Source organism: Betta splendens, chromosome 4, assembly GCF_900634795.4.
Source record: "Betta splendens chromosome 4, fBetSpl5.4, whole genome shotgun sequence".
Classification (NCBI taxonomy): Eukaryota; Metazoa; Chordata; class Actinopteri; order Anabantiformes; family Osphronemidae; genus Betta; species Betta splendens.
Window position 1 is genome coordinate 33,474,653 of NC_040884.2, and position 16,240 is coordinate 33,490,892.

The 16,240-nt window shown below is 41.9% G+C and overlaps 1 protein-coding gene across 1 annotated transcript; it reads right to left on the reverse strand.

Moving 5' to 3' along the window:
* Window positions 1-930: 930 nt before the first annotated feature.
* LOC114853581 (desmoglein-2.1-like) lies at window positions 931-16,049 on the reverse strand. Its single transcript, XM_029147123.3, has 14 exons — window positions 15,890-16,049; window positions 13,114-13,242; window positions 12,619-12,774; window positions 11,091-11,232; window positions 10,646-10,806; window positions 10,408-10,542; window positions 10,009-10,194; window positions 9,293-9,720; window positions 9,045-9,193; window positions 8,663-8,884; window positions 8,259-8,501; window positions 3,492-3,622; window positions 3,053-3,361; window positions 931-2,974 (listed from the first exon to the last, which is right to left on the reverse strand). The coding sequence occupies exons 1-14, from the start codon at window positions 15,932-15,934 to the stop codon at window positions 1,892-1,894; spliced, it is 3,519 nt and encodes a 1,172-aa protein (XP_029002956.1). The 5' UTR covers window positions 15,935-16,049; the 3' UTR covers window positions 931-1,891.
* Window positions 16,050-16,240: the final 191 nt, after the last annotated feature.

A 16,240-nucleotide genomic window follows, 5' to 3' on the forward strand; every position in this document is an offset into this window, starting at 1 on the left:
ACACACACACACACAGAAACAGACATGTCCAGAGATGTTTATTAGGTGACAAAATGTATTCCAGGAATCTGTCTAAAACACACCCTGAACATAGCATAAACATCAGCATAATATTTAAGCAAATGCTTTTATATGAGCAGGTAGTCAGAGATGTTTATTTCTTGTTTGTTGTTAATAATCATAGCTATATACAAAGTAGTTGGCCTGCTCATATTACAGGACAGTATGACAAGATGCAATAGATGAGCTTGCTAAATGGGAACACAAGAAGCACAATGTTATTGGGAAGATCACCTGAGATTACAGGTATCTTTAGTATTCCCAAATCTAGCTTTTGTATATAATTTGATTGTTTGAATAACTTGAATATAGTGTGTGAGAAAGAAAAAGAGTATGATTAAGCTGTTGTATTATTAGAAGGCGACAATGCAGGTTTATATGGTAGAGGGTGTCGATTAAACAGATGACAGGAGATTTGCATAAGCCCTCGATGGAACCGGTTTAAGACCCGTGACCTAGACCTAGGTTATACATGTAACATACTGCTAAACATCAGGTGGAGTAGACACTGTATGTTTCAGGTCTAGTAAAGTAATTACAATGCCTGTGCAGTATCAATGAATCAATCTTGCGACACCCTATTACACAGACTGTAGAAAGAAAATAAACATCCTCTATTAGACTATAAGCAACATTTCCTGCTTACAGCTACAGTTAGATGTGTGATTTACTTCTCTAATAAATATTATCACTTTAATTTAAGTACCATTCTAATGAATACATCCTGTTAATACCGGTGCTACCTTAGCATTTAGCTTTACTTTCTGCCATGGCTTGTCTTCTTTGGATTTTTTCTACCTTTTTTACCTTTTATAAAATCGTTTGTGAGTGTGATTTTCTGTGTTGTCATCAAGTCATGTGGGTTCCGTATATTGTTCATCAGAGTTTAATAAAAATTGACAGAATACAATAAGCATAATATAATTACGTTTAGTCTATTAGGCTTAACATCTTAATCACTGTTAGTAAATGACTAAAGTAAGCATCAGATTTGTTTTCTTATTAACGGGCTGCAGCAGGATGAATATGTTAGTTTGAATGCGTCAACTCCACTAAGTCACTTCACTTATCATGTTTCTAGAAATACAGGCCAAGTTAGAGGAGTAGCAGCATCTATAACTTAGACTTAGTGTATTAATTACTTATCAACCTAAACCTAATTACAAGAGTGTCAATCTAAGCTATTTTCATTCAAACTGAAAAAATGCACTGTTTGCCGCTTACACTGCACACAATACAGACTTTCAATTGCAACTATTATTAATCACATTTTTTGTTTATTTACCTCACAATTACCTTACTTGTCATATACATACAGTAAGCGTTTCCAGACACCAAGCACTAAAAGAGTCATTATAATGCCTTTTTTTTCAACTATTATCTACATGCAAAATCAGCTTTATTAGACATACTGTATACTAGAAAAATAGATGACAGTAATGACAACATGATCCAGCCAGTATCCTAAATTACTGATCATACATTCACCATTATATCACAATAAACATCTGTCCAAGTGGCATTCTTTGCTATTGCTAGCACTATTTACATATTCACATATTTCTGACCTCTGTTTCCCTTTTTTAAGATTGTACATCAATTCTGCTTAGCTAGTTTCAGTGGTTATAACTTTACGTCCATTTTATTTTTTACATATTAAGTTTTCGATACTTCATGTTCTTTGTTTGTAGTATTGATCATGTTGTGTTATTTTGTCTTGATATTTTGGGTTATGCCCAGGAGAAGCTGACTAACTGAAACTTAATATTTATTTTAATAATTTACTGAATCCCATCACCATCTGTGCTAGGCCAAAGGTGCCGTCTTGACTTTACTGGAATGGATCAAGAATTTCCTTGGTCTCCTCCACTACCACCTTGCGGTAACTGGGGGCTTGTGTGGTTTTAGATGAACCAACCACACTGGAATGAGAGCTAGTGAATGTACTGCCTGTATTGTTCCAGACCTTTTGAGAGTCGGAGACATCACTGTTCTGTGAAAAATCTGCTTCCTTGTCTAGCTGTCCTCCACTGCTTATGGGACCTCCAACAACAAGGACTTTAGGCGATCTAGAAATCTCACCTGTCTGTAGACTTCCTCCCTGCACAAGTTTACTGTAGCCTCCCTTAGGTGCTTTACCAGCAGGGTTTTGTCCCTCCACAACCATCATTGTTTGGTTGCCAATAAAGTTGTCAGTGTGGATCAGGTTGCTGCTCACCGCCTGGACCCCAGTCCTGTCCATAACTACCATTCCAGGAAGCTGGCCTTGTCTGCTGGACATCAGAGTCTGCCCCTGAACAACTACACCTTTGGCAGAACCTGGCTCAGTGCTGTTAACCAATATCACGCCCTGCAGGTTGGTAGTTGGTCCCTCAGCCAGCAGCACATTGTTGTGAACCTGAGGTTGGACTACATATTGGAGCGGCTGCAGCAAAGGGGTGGTGGTATAGTAGACAGGCTGCTGCTGCTGCTGTAGTAAGAGCATCTGGCCTTGATTTGTCATTCCTTGCTTGACTGTGGTCATCCCTCCCTTCATTGTGGCTGTGCTTTCCTTCACTACATGAGACCGCTTAGACGTATCCCTAACAGTGGGCTCAGTTTTGGGGAGAATTGGTTGAAGTTTGGGTACAGGCGACAGCTCTGGGATGCTCACCAAACTTGATAATGAAGTCTGAACATTGATTGACATATCAGGCACGGGTGTGGACAGTTGTTTGTCTTTAGCTAGAATGGTTTGGCCCCCACACACCTCAGCTAGAGTCTTGAACTTTTGTCCAAGGTCATCTAGGAACTGTAAATCATTGTCAGACTCTAGGAGGCTGCAACAGCCAACTGAGCCAGCAGCAGAGCCCTGGCCTTCATAGTCATAAACCAGTAGGTTGTCCTTCAGATTCTCATGTCCACTAGAGGTTCTCTGTTGGAAATAGAACATTGACAGTTTGGTAGACTTAATCATTTAATCATCAGTAATAAAATTTAAATATTTTTTTACCTTAGTGTAGTACTGTCTCAAGGCAGTGTCAGACAAAGCCAAGTCATCTTGAAATCCTCCACTTCTAAGTGTTTCTAAGTGTTGAAAATCACTATAAAAGGCACCGCCTTCTTGGTTCACCTCCCATGTTGCTACTCTGTTGTCATTTGCTGCACCTGGGTATGTGTTTATCCCATCCATGCAAGTCACTGATTTCTGGATTCCAAAACCTGCTTCTGCACCCCCCATATTGGCTTTGCTAGCAATGGCCATTGATGGGCCAAATATAATTCCATCCAGTACCAATGGCCTGGTCAGCAGTGGAACCTCCTGTTATGGGAAAGAAATTAGAATATGTTTAATATGTGGTGATAAAAAACATCACAAGAAGAAAATAAAATGTTCCTATTCAACACATTTTCAAAATAATGGGTTTAAAAGGTCAGTATTTTGGTCTTACCGCATTCTCTCCCATGCACTCAGTGTGGTAATTAATAAGGTGCGATTTGGTGTCAAAGGGCATTTGAGTAAAGCTGTCTGGAAGAAGTGCACCCTCCCCACACAAGCAGAAGAAGAGTAGCAGAGGAATCACTATAAAACAGCAAAAACAAAGAATTCCTGAGGTGATGGGACTGTATTGGTTGCCAGTGATGATCTGAATACTGCTGGGGGATTTCAATTTCTGACCAGCAACATATCTAGGTCATAAGTTAGCTGTGGTGGGTTTGTTATGCTGTATGATCGAACACTTTAACAACTCAACCACCTAATGTGTAACTGTTCCACCCTCTGGCCAGCTCAGCCAGTCCTGATTTAGTTTTGAGACTTGCAGTAGGAATCCTGGGATTAGCATGATTTAGCTGGTCTGTGGAGGTGACAGGCAAGAACAATTTGTGTTGTTTGCTATAATTTCCCATCTGTTTGAGCTTGTGCTTTCCATTCTTCCACTCCCCAACTCTAGCTATTGTTATTCGCTGTCGTTATTTTGATTTTCAGTTTGTTAGGCATTCAGTTGTGTTCAGTTGTGACATTTATGTCTAGTCTGCTATATTGTTAGACAGCTGTTTTTTTTTTGCTACGTTTTTGATTTGTCTTTTCTTACAGGGTTCCTTTGGTTATTGTCATTTATACCAAGTCTATACTATGATTTGTTTGAATTTATAATTGTTGTGATTTTTTTTAATCTTAAATCACAGTATCTTTAAGTCTCCTACAGTTTTACCTACTAATAACTACCACAAGTAAAAAATTAATCTTCTGACTCTGACTAGGATCCCTGAAAAAAAACATGCATTTACAAGCCAGGCACCTAATCCAGCTAATTAATTCATTATTTAGGGTGTAATTACTTGCATCAAGCATGCTCAATAGTACACACATTAGATAGCTTGACTGGATAAAGTTGTTCAATGTTAGTTTGTTCTGTTTAAAAATAGTAACAAAATGGTGTGCCACAAAAAAAGTAAAAAGGGCAAATTACAGTGGTTTCAACAAAAGGACGTGGACTGTTTACGAATTTATTCAAGTGTTAGGTAATCCTAATGTCATGCAATCTTGTAAGGACTGAAGCTTGGACTGTGACAGTTAGTCCCTCAGGTCTGCCGGGTGTCACGTCCCATGTCACGTCCTGCTTTTACTTTGAAAGTACTTCCCGTTCTCGTCTCAGTTGTCTCACTCTCCGGTTCCCATTATCCACACCTGTCCGTAATTAGTTAATCAAACACCAGTATTTAGTCTCCACCTCTCACACACTCTAGCTGCCAGATTGTCAACTCATAGTACTTCGATCCAGCGTTCCCATATCGTCTCTTGTTTTTGATCCCGCTTAATCCTGACCATTGAATCCTGTCTGACCCGTGAGTTTGTCTTGGCAGGTTCATCAGGTTCGTCTCCGTTCCTGCCGCCAATCCAGCGGATCATGTTCACATTTCTGTCGCTGTTCCGGCGGTTCACGTTCAGGTCACCGCTCCAGCGCCTCCAACCCAGGCTCCCAACGCCGCCGCCTCTGTTCGCCACTCGGACCCAGCTACAGAGACCCAGCCCCCGTCGCTCTCAGCGCCTCAGACGACGGTCAGCCGCAGGCGCCCCAAACGACGTCGGCGAGGGCACGGTTCCGGGGTCCAGGGCCCAGAGACCTCGGTCGCGGTGACCGAGCAGCTCTCCTCTCCGGCAGAGAGAGCTATCCCCGATAGTGTCCCACAACGGATCCACCTCCACTGTTCTCCCCCGGTTGCGTTCCTCTTTTCCCACCTAATGGACACTGCTGATTCGACAGCAGACCAGGGCACGAGGGAGCAACTATTTGAGGAGGCAGCTGCCCTCATCCTGAGGGAACCTGCCCTGCGTGCGGCCCTGCAACTCCTAGGCCTGCAGCCAGCAGCCACACCAGGTCCCACGTCTCAGCCAGGTCAGTTTTGTCACGCTCAGGTTCCAGTGCAGCCCTGCCACGCTCAGGTTCCAGTGCAGCCCTGCCACGCTCAGGTTCCAGTGCAGCCCTGCCACGCTCAGGTTCCAGTGCAGCCCTGCCACGCTCAGGTTCCAGTGCAGCCCTGCCACGCTCAGGTTCCAGTGCAGCCCTGCCACGCTAAGGTTCCAGTGCAGCCCTGCCACGCTAAGGTTCCAGTGCAGCCCTGCCACGCTCAGGTTCCAGTGCAGCCCTGCCACGCTCAGGCCCCAGACCCAGTCCAGTCGTGCTCTGCTCAGGCTCCAGCCCCAGTTCAGTCGAGCTCTGCTCAGGCTCTAGCCCCAGTTCAGTCGAGCTCTGCTCAGGCTCTAGCCCCAGTTCGGTCGAGCTCCGTTCAGGCTCTAGCCCCAGTTCAGTCGCGCTCCGTTCAGGCTCTAGCCCCAGTTCAGTCGAGCTCCGTTCAGGCTCTAGCCCCAGTTCAGTCGAGCTCCGTTCAGGCTCTAGCCCCAGTCCAGTCGAGTCAAGTCCAGGTCCTAGTCCCAGTCGAGTCGAGTCAAGTCCAGGTCCCAGTCGAGTCGAGTCGAGTCCAGGTCCAGTCCAGTCGAGTCCAGGCCCCGTCCAGTCGAGTCGAGTCCAGGTCCCCGTCCAGTCGAGTCGAGTCCAGGTCCCCGTCCAGTCAAGACACGTTCAGGTCCCCGTCCAGTCGAGACACGTTCAGGTCCCAGTCCAGTCGAGACAGGTTCAGGTCCCAGTCCAGTCAAGTCACGCTCAGGCCTCGTCCAAGCCAGAGGGCACCACCCGTCAAACAAGTGCTAGTCACACCCAATCAGGCCCGACATCTACTTTGTCGAGCTCGGCAGCTGCAAGCAGCCATGCCGGCTCCAGAGAGGACGCCGTCTCAGTCCCTGCCGGCTCCAGTGCGGAGCCCGAGAGCAGCACTCCCGGTGGACCGCACCTGCATCGGTTCCCGGTGGTCCGGCTCCGACCGCATCTGCATCGGTTCCTGGTGGTCCGGCGCCGACCACGTCTCCATGCCTGTCCTCGTCTCTGGTTCCGGCCTCGCCTCCACGTCTGTCCTCGTTTCTGGTTCGTCTGCCGGACTGGTGGCCTCGTCCTCGTCACCTCCTGCCGGTTGGGTGGCGCTGCCTCCTGCGGCGCCGTCTGCCGCGGCTCCGCCGTCGTCGGGCCGCTCACCTAGGGAACGTCCCCTCCTGCCACGACGATGGCGCGGTCTCTGCCGTCATCGTCCACCGCGATTCTGGGGTCCTTGGATCACCTCCATCAGGAGGAGGGTGGACTTGGCTCCGCCCTCCCGGACTCCGCCAGCCTGGCTTTTGGGCATGGGGAGTGCCGTCTCGGCCTGGTGGTCGCGCAACCTGCCCTCTCCTTGCCACCATCCCCCGTGAAGGGACAGTCTGGACCTTGTTTTTCTTGTAATACGGACTCATCATGGACTCAACTTCCTGCCCTGTCTCATATCCTTGTTGTTGTTATTGTGGTTGTTCCTGTTTTGACCCTCCTCCGGTCGTCCCTCCGCCCACCCTGCTTGTCTGCCTTGTCAAGGAGGGATTTGGTCCCTCCTCCTGAGACCACCCTCCGCCCGCCCTGGGTTGGGGGCGGGGGGCTTCCGTGGGCGCCATGGTAAACGCCCTAGGGGGAGGGGTACTGTCACGTCCCATGTCACGTCCTGCTTTTACTTTGAGAGTACTTCCCGTTCTCGTCTCAGTTGTCTCACTCCCCGGTTCCCATTATCCACACCTGTCCGTAATTAGTTAATCAAACACCAGTATTTAGTCTCCACCTCTCACACACTCTAGCTGCCAGATTGTCAACTCATAGTACTTCGATCCAGCGTTCCCGTATCGTCTCTTGTTTTTGATCCTGCTTAATCCTGACCATTGAATCCTGTCTGACCTGTGAGTTTTTCTAGTCCCTACCTGTACCGTCGCTGTGCTTCCCGGTGTACCGAACCTTTGCCTGCCTGCTGGACCTGATATTGTTTGCTCCTTGCCTGTGCTTAAAGACCGTGCCCCTCTGTGTATGACCTGGACCGATTGACTACGATTGTGCTAATAAACCCTGATTCCTTCCTCACCATGTCTGTGCGCTGTGCATTTGGGTCCTCCTCCGTGTGTTCTGACACCGGGAGTGCTTTGGTTTTTAGTCCTGTCTTCTGTGATGTCAACTACTGATTGTTTCCTGTCTCATAATTAGTATCATCATTTCAACCTGTGCATCAAGTAATTAAGTTCCTAATTTTGAATCCAGTCTTTTGGTTAGTGAGGTCACGCTGCCCATTGTGCTTCTGCTGTGTCAAGTTTTGGTGTTAAGTTTTGGTTTTGTGTGTGTCTTTTTGTTCTGTTTTATTGCATGTTTAGGTTTTGGTACCTTTGACTGATTTCTCCTGAATACAGGAGCAGTGATTTTAGTTCTGGTTACTTCCCATTTGTGTTTCCATTAAATTACTTACTATGTACTCTTTATATCTTGGGGCATATGTTTGAGTCCTCTCTCTGGTTTAGTTAGTTAGGTATTTCCCTATATGTATTTTTCCCCAATGTATATTTCCCCAATTTTCATTACAACTGCAGTTTGTGGAGAATACGGAACAATCAATTGTTATTGATTGTGCGCCACACTGTGGCTGCCCACAGGAGTTAAGTCAAAATACAGAAATATATTTCTCCAATGTTGTTATTCTTATTGTTATTTGTTATTGAATTCAAATAGCCAAACATTTACAGCTGTTTTTAAATGTAAAATTTTAGTGGACCTGTTTTCGGATTTGTGTCAATCTTACCCTTCTTTCAGCATGATACTTACATAGTAGGAGCAGCAGACCCAGCAACAGCATCGCAATGCCTGCGGGACCTAACTCAGTTTTTCTTTGGGCCTGACTTTGAGATTCTCGAAAGACACAGGGCATTCCTGCTTTACAGGCACAAACATGAATCTTGACCATCTGTGGTGCAGGACAGGCTTTTCCCTGCTCATCTGTCACGTTAAATTCCACTTCATATGAACCAGGCAATAAAGTCTCATGGGTCCTCACAATCACTGCAGTGTCTGTTGACAACAGAACAAACAATATAATGAAAATCTAAATGAAAATCTTTATTCCAAATTAAAGACTAAAGGCTAGGCCTTGATATTTATAAAAAAATTGATAAAAAAATAAAAAATATAAAAAATTTAATTATAAAAACAACAAGCAGCAGGTTTCTTACCATTGAGATGCTCTACCTGCCATTTGCCCTGAGCTTCCTTTGAGATGATTTTAAAATTAAACGGAGGTCCATTAGGGTATGCATCTGTGTCTACTGCATTCACAATGACAGCATCATCCGTGGTACACAGAGTTTGGATGTTAGTGGTCAACGTGGGGCAGTTGTCATTTAGATCGTCCACCTGAATAGCTATGGTGCCAGTGGCTGTTTTAGCAGGCATGTCTATGTTGGAAGAATGGAAACAGGAACAGATAAGTTTAAATTTTATCAAACCAGCCATATGTACTGTATGCAAATGTGTAGTAAGTACACCGCACGTGATGACTATGTGCATTACTCACTGGTCTAATGTTAAATGTAAATATGAAATTTAAAGATGCACCTTCTGTAATGCAGAGTACTTTAGCAATGTAGGTCCCATTAACCAGAAATTTCTTTGAAGAGTCTCTGTCAGGTTTCTTGTTCATTCTGATCTCAGCTGTTGTTGGGTCAATTGTTAGCCAATTGTCAGGGTCTGAGCCTTTGGCATATCTATAATACAATACAGTGTTTGTTTTTATAGAAATGAAAAAAAATTTAACAAATTTGTAGTTTCTGTAAAGGCTTTTATATGTTTGTGCTGTCACTTACTTGACGTTCTCAGCTGGTTTTCCAGTGTCTCCATCTATTGCAGGATAGGCGTCAATAACCTGATCACTATTAATCTGACCTTTTGAAAAGACTGGAATAGCTTTGACCTTGGGGTCAAAATGTGGGCCCTCTGGCTGATTCTTTACTTGGATATTTATTGTATAGATTTTAGCTGGGGTCTGTGATGACAGTCCTCCAGATGGCCCGCTGGCACCGCTTGCACCGTTGGCACCGCTGGCACCGTTGGCACCGTTGGCACCGCTGGCACCATTGGCACCACTGGCACCACTGGCACCACTGGGACCACCTGCTTCCCCTTCAAAACCTACACTAAGTTGAGTATCGCCCATAGATCCATCATACAGTGGAGCTTTGTTTCTTACAGCTATGCCTAGTTCAAGGTTCTTCACATCCTCATAATCCACAGCCTATGACATAACAAAACAAAAACATTTTTTAATGTCTTACTGGAGGTTTACAAACACACACAATAACTAGCATTTGTTTCCTGAAAATCCAAAATGTTAAACTTATCTACAGTCTATGCACCTTGGACAAGACATGACAAAACATTGTAGTATTTGTACATGTTGATGTATATATTTAGAGAGGACAGGTCACACACAGACAGACAGATGGGGAGAACAAGCAAACTCTATACATCTAGCACTGTAATAAATACTGTGAAGTATTTTTATGAATAAACAATACAATACCTTATCAAGCATTAGGATGCCCTCATTGGTGAGGGGGTCAGTTTTAACGCTGAAGTAGCCAGCCTCGTTGCCTTTGACAATATCAAATACAACTTCCCAGTTCTCTGTGCCCTTTAGGTCCATGTCCTGTGTTTTGAATCTCATCACCTCCACACCCTGTGTGTTCTCCTCAATACTGCCCTCATACTGCAAGTGACATTATATAGTTCACTATAATTAATTATAATAATAATATTTGATTAATTGCAGTCTGTTTTTTGATGTGCTATGAGTACATCAAGCATTGCATGTTTTTCAAGAAAACAAGAAAGAACAAGAAAACATGCAATTCTGGAATGGGGTGAAACTACAGTATCTGTTCAGGTTGTTATGCTGGTATAGTACATCATGAAAACGTACCGCTGTTTTTTCCAGAGTGGGAGGGTTGTCATTCACATCTACCACATTAATGGTAACAGTGCCGGTTCCACTCTTACCATCTGGTTTGCCATTGAGATCTTGACCTTTCACTGTCAGAATATACTGATCTTGTGTCTAACGTAAAAACAGCCAGAGACTCAGAAATACATTTTAAAATTAATAGCTTCACTGTAAAAAATACTGGAAACATAGCACTACACTTTACATCATTCTGTACCTCTCTGTCGAGGGTTGGCTTCTTGACAAAGATGGTTCCATTTCTGTCCATGTAAAACATGTCATCAGGAGGATTCTGAGTTATGATGGAATAGGCAATCTGAGAGTTCTCATTGCCTGGTTCATCAGCATCAGTTGCAATGACTTTCATAACTGAAGCCCCTGTAAAAACATAATGCAATGCATGTGTACTCAGTTGTCTTTTCATGAAACATAGCCTTTACACAAGGAGCATTTAGAAGCAGTTGAGCAGATTTTGTGTGCTTTTAGTTTAGCAGGGTATTCGCCTAAATAACTAAAGACTCTGTGTTTTGCTAGATAATTATGCAATCCTAATTATGCAACATGTTTTCTCACATTTAGTTAAATGTGCAAAAGTCCAAATGTAAATGTTAAGGGTGGAAAAATAGCAGTACAAAGCAGGACAGGGCTTATTGTACACTTACCTGCAGGACTGAGCTCTTTCACCTCTCCTGGCTTAATGAATCCAAACACTGGGGCATTATCGTTCTCATCTAAAACCTTAATTCTTATATCAATTTTCTTCTCTGCTTCTTTACCACTAGTGTATGTAGCAACACCAGACAACTGAAACAGGAGAAGATATTCACTCAAAATTAGTTGCCTCCCCATCATGTATTGCAGCCTGTTCATTCATAAACAGAATTAGTTGAGTAAACATTATGTGTTACTTTGTGTGTTAGTTTAAAATAGTGTTGAGGTAAACAGTAAAGGAACATTTAGTGGACCATCTATTTTTTCTAATACTATGTCCTTGAAGAGTGCAGACATGTGTTCTCTTTGCTCCCTATTCTACTTTTGCTTGCAGTGTTTCTGTCCTTTCTTAGTACCCTGATCTGCTATTCCGGAACAAATATTTTTTAGCTAAACAACTGGTCACTCATTGCATTTAACAAAGTTTTCTCAAAAAGAAAAAAATCACAGGCAAAACCACTCTGGCCCTCGGTGACTTTTGCCTCTGGCTACATGCGAGATGCATGGCCCAGAAGGCCCGGATTGAAGGACTGACTAGTAACATCTCTGCCCGCTCGGAGGAGGAAAGGAGACAGACGGATAATGTGCAGACAGACTGGACACTTGTGGAAAATGGCAACAGCCTTGTCTGGCAAGCTTGAGGAGATGGGTAACCCATAGACCCGAAGGAGGCAATGAGCCCTGAGTCCTGTTCGATTGGATTATTGATCTAGCCAAATTAGTTATGGCTCGTTTAAAAAAAACGTTATAACATTTGCTGTATTATTTGTACTTCCTCCCCTTCCTCTTCCCTTCCAGTGTCCAATCTAAGTCAACAGCTGTGCTTCTACCTTCTTTTTCCTTTATTGTGTCTCCCTACAAGGACAAATGTTGGACTGATCTGTAAACATCTACTGCATTCACAATGACAGCATCATCCATGGTACACAGAGTTTGGATGTTACTGGTCAAAGTGGGGCAGTTGTCATTTAGACCGTCCACCTGAATAGCTATGGTGCCAGTGGCTGCTTTAGCAGGCGTGTCTGTGTTAGAGTAATGGAAACAGGAACAGATAAGTTTCAATTTTATCAAACGAGCCATATGAATGCAAATGTGTAGTCAGTACAAGGCTCATTTAAAAAAAAAAAAAAAAAAACGTTATAACATTTACTGTGTCTCCCTACAAGGACATCTGTTGGACTGATCTATAAACATCTGGGTCATCTTCGATGCATTGCTTGATGTATCGGTTTTCTGTATTGTATTGTATTGTATTGTATTGCAACTTGATTCCACTGTCGGACGGCACTGCCAGCATGGCTGCCTAAAGAATTTTCCCGTTGTGGGATCAATAAAGTTCTATCCTACCCTATAAAGTTCTATCCTAAGTCTCCCTCTCTTCCCCAGAAAGTATCCATCTAGTGAATCAAATAATATTACATTCAAATAAATTCAAATTCAAAGTATAGCAAAAATAGTTGCGAGTCATGAAGCTCTTACGTTATATGTGTCAATGAATTCTCTGTCAAGTACTTTGGTGACACGAATCAGTCCAGTTTTAGTGTCAACTACAAATACATGAAAGGGATATTGATTTGCACCAATGCCTTGCAGGGAGTAGTGAATATTAGAATCCAATTCAAAGTCTGATCGAATCTGAAACAAAAGCAAAACCTTATTATTTCATTGCACAAACACAAAATACACCTCAAAATATTTTTCTTTTTCAATAACCCCATCTAGTGGCTGGTGGCTATTATAAATATATATATATTATATATATATATATATATATATATACATATACTGTATGTGCTGACAAAACCCATATTAGCTTTATCTAAGGTGACAGATGCATTTTTTTGATTGATATACAGGATATCACCATTATTATTAGTAGTAGGACTAATTGTAGTAGTCATGGTAGATTTAGATATTTATTCCAAATTTCTGACAGCAGTTATGTTTTAGTGTTAGTAGAGAACAGTGACCTACCTTGGCAATGTATTCCTTTTGGGTGTAGTCTACATTTTCCATCAGAGTCCTAGCCGGGAGAATCCATTCTCTTCTTTTTCTTACCACATTGTCTTCAGTATTAACCTTTCCCACAGCTACAGTTTGGAGCTATAACACAATGAAGGCTGAATTACTGGATGAAGTTAGAATCTATACATGGACATCATGTTGCCAATTGTGTTTTTATACATTCCATCAGTGAATTTTTCCAAACATACAGTGAATTCCATCATTTCTGAACTCTTGCACTTTACTTTTTGTTTCCTTAGGAGATAAACTCTCATAATAGCATCTCCATTGTTCACAGGAGGGAGTCGCTCGGCTCCTTTCTGCGATCGCAACACTGTTACCGTAAGTATTGCACAAATCGCGCACTTCAACTATAGCAACGATAGCGAACAGCGGGCATTTTTTAGATGCTGATCTGTTTTCCCATACCTTACTGCAGTATGTGACCTTAACCAAACTATAACAGCATAATGGTTTGTAGAGTCTTCTAGATTGCATCATCTAATCAGTGATTGTTTTTTAGAAATTAAGTCTGCTGTCTGATATTTGCAGACACCATACATTAATTTGTAATTTGTGCTTCTCTTTTATTCATACAGAATGAGTCTGATAAACCAGATATTGGAGATGTTGCAGTGTCCCTCTTTTCATTCATTTGTGACAGTGACAGACATTCAGTTTACTACCAGCATGTAAAAATGTCTTTCGGTTAAAGTGACATGTGGTCAGCCTCCCCAGATGTGCCAATGTCTTCCTGATAATGTTTAGACTGATCTTTGCATTAAATCTTAGCTATCCCACAGAGCTGACCAACACATTTGAATTCACTTAGAAAATTTTACTTAGTGTGGAAGACGTAAAACTATCACCAAAGTTTCATACTCTTAAGAATGACTTGAACATAAACTGCAGATATTCATCTGTGAAAGGGGTTTTTAGTCAGGCATAGGACCCCAAAGGGAAAAATGTGTTCCTGTATTTTATAATGTTTTGCAAACTGTATGTTTGTTGTGCTGTAAGTTTGTTAAAGGGTTTACTATTATATATTTAAAATCATACTTGACTGATAGCTAAGCTAAATATATATTTTTTTGTTTTCTTTGCTTTTTAAATAATTTGCAATTATTAATTTGCTGAACTTATGTTTACTCAAAATAATTGAAATTTTAAATTTGCACTTTATTTATTCTGGAGTCATATTGTTTATGTTATTTTGATTTCTGTTTACTTAATCACAGGTGATAATGAAATACATTTTGAGTTACATCAATTAACAATATTTAAGTTGATTTAATTAGAATTAAGAACAATCAATAAGAACATGTAGTATAATCAACCGTTTTAAGTTCTTATGACATTTGACGTTCAAGTTGGTAAACTTTTGAGGGAATCAGTTTACTTTAGTTCCGTTAACTAATCAGGGTTTACAGTGTACATGCTGAAACAGTACAAAGAAGCTCAGGCACTGCTTCAGACCCAGACATACCATAGTCTGGCTGAAATTTGACCTGTCAACCAAGAGGGTGGGACTGAGTTGTTACTTACACACACACTGCCTACACTGAAAAAAATGTGGAATGAAACTTACCTAGGGAAACCTAGGTAACAATTCCCATGCAGAAATCCTAAGTAACTATCACAGGGCCAATTTTAGTAGTTTTCATTCAAGTACCCTTCACTTAACTTTTTTAGTTATTGAGCCAAACAAATCACTAGATCTTACTCACTCCTTAGTAAATTTTATTCTAAATGCATTTGCAGGAATAGTTACTATGATGTACGTTTATGTAAGTTATATTTAAGTAATATTTAATTCATTTTTATGTTTAATAAAGTAAAATATTTATTATATTGCAGGTTCAATCCTCCCAGAGAGGAGAGGAAGAGTGTAAAGAACAGACAGAAATTTCTGTGGTAGTTCTACAAGCCAAGGGCAAAACCCCATTTATTTTTAACACAATAAATTGCACCACTCTCCACTGAGGGTCAGTTACTCTCATACTCTTTTCCCTCATTGTGCAGCTCATAAAACAACACAGGACATGGCAAGGAAAACAGCAAAATAGCAAAAGAAAAAGAGTGTACAGTACACACAGGTAGGTTTCAAGACAAAGTCACAAAGCCTAAACTTATTTGGATTTCAATCTTTATCAAAGTTTGTCCATTACTATATTCAGGTCAGACACATTTTTACAGGTATCCTTGATACACAAATATATACTACACTTAGAACATTAGTTCTTCATCTTTCATGTGAACATGACTCAAAGGTAACAATTAGTAGTAGTAAATGCTGACTTTTTCAAAAAGAACTTATAGAATAGATAGATACAATAGTTTTTTACTCGCGTACAGTAATATCGGTTAAACTTTTGAAATGGGTGATTCACGTACACCGAGTAAAATTGCATTGTTACTCCTTTACCTGGTAACCAGGTGGTTGTCAGGTTATAACCGATTTTTTTCAAATGTAGGGGAAGTATAGACACAAATTAACGTTGTGTTCGACAGTTCGTATTTTTCCTACTGTTAAAAACAGTCGCTTCTGCTCACAGATGACAGTAGCTCCGCGCTCGGATACAATATTTTTTTAGAACTCGTAAACTATAATTACAGTTTATGACTAGAGCCTTCATAGAAACGCCACACAATATATATTCACTATCAGACCGTATACACAGTTCTACAATAGGCTAAGTATACACGATTCGTACATGAAAAACAATGAAGCAGGTTTAGGACTCACCACAAACGACAGGAGCGCAAACGCTGGAAAACAAACACGAATCATAACTGTGAAAAACGGAGAAATGACGGCTTAGATCCTCGCGCCTATGTGACTGCGAGTGACTGGAGCTGATGGAAGAGAGGAGGAAGCTTATGAACCGAGGTAGGGGGAGGTGCTCCACCTACTCGTCGTCCTAGCCGACGTTCCTACAAAGTACAATCACTCAGTCTTGCTCAGCCATAACCGTCCAACTTTCAAAAGCGTATCGGTCCTCTTACCACTGAACACAGTTAAGGGTCCACAAGCTTTAGCTTAATTATATGATATTGCTTTTAGCTGAACAAAGATAGTAATAGTAGTAAGAATAGT

Coding starts and splice junctions, on each gene's coding strand:
- LOC114853581 (XM_029147123.3), bottom strand. CDS start 15,934: ATGATTCGTGTTTGTTTTCCAGCGTTTGCGCTCCTGTCGTTTGTG. Junction 10,543..10,645: donor AGCCAACCCTCGACAGAGAG/GTACAGAATGAT, acceptor TTTTTACGTTAG/ACACAAGATCAGTATATTCT. Junction 3,623..8,258: donor GGGTCTGCTGCTCCTACTAT/GTAAGTATCATG, acceptor GCTGTTTTATAG/TGATTCCTCTGCTACTCTTC.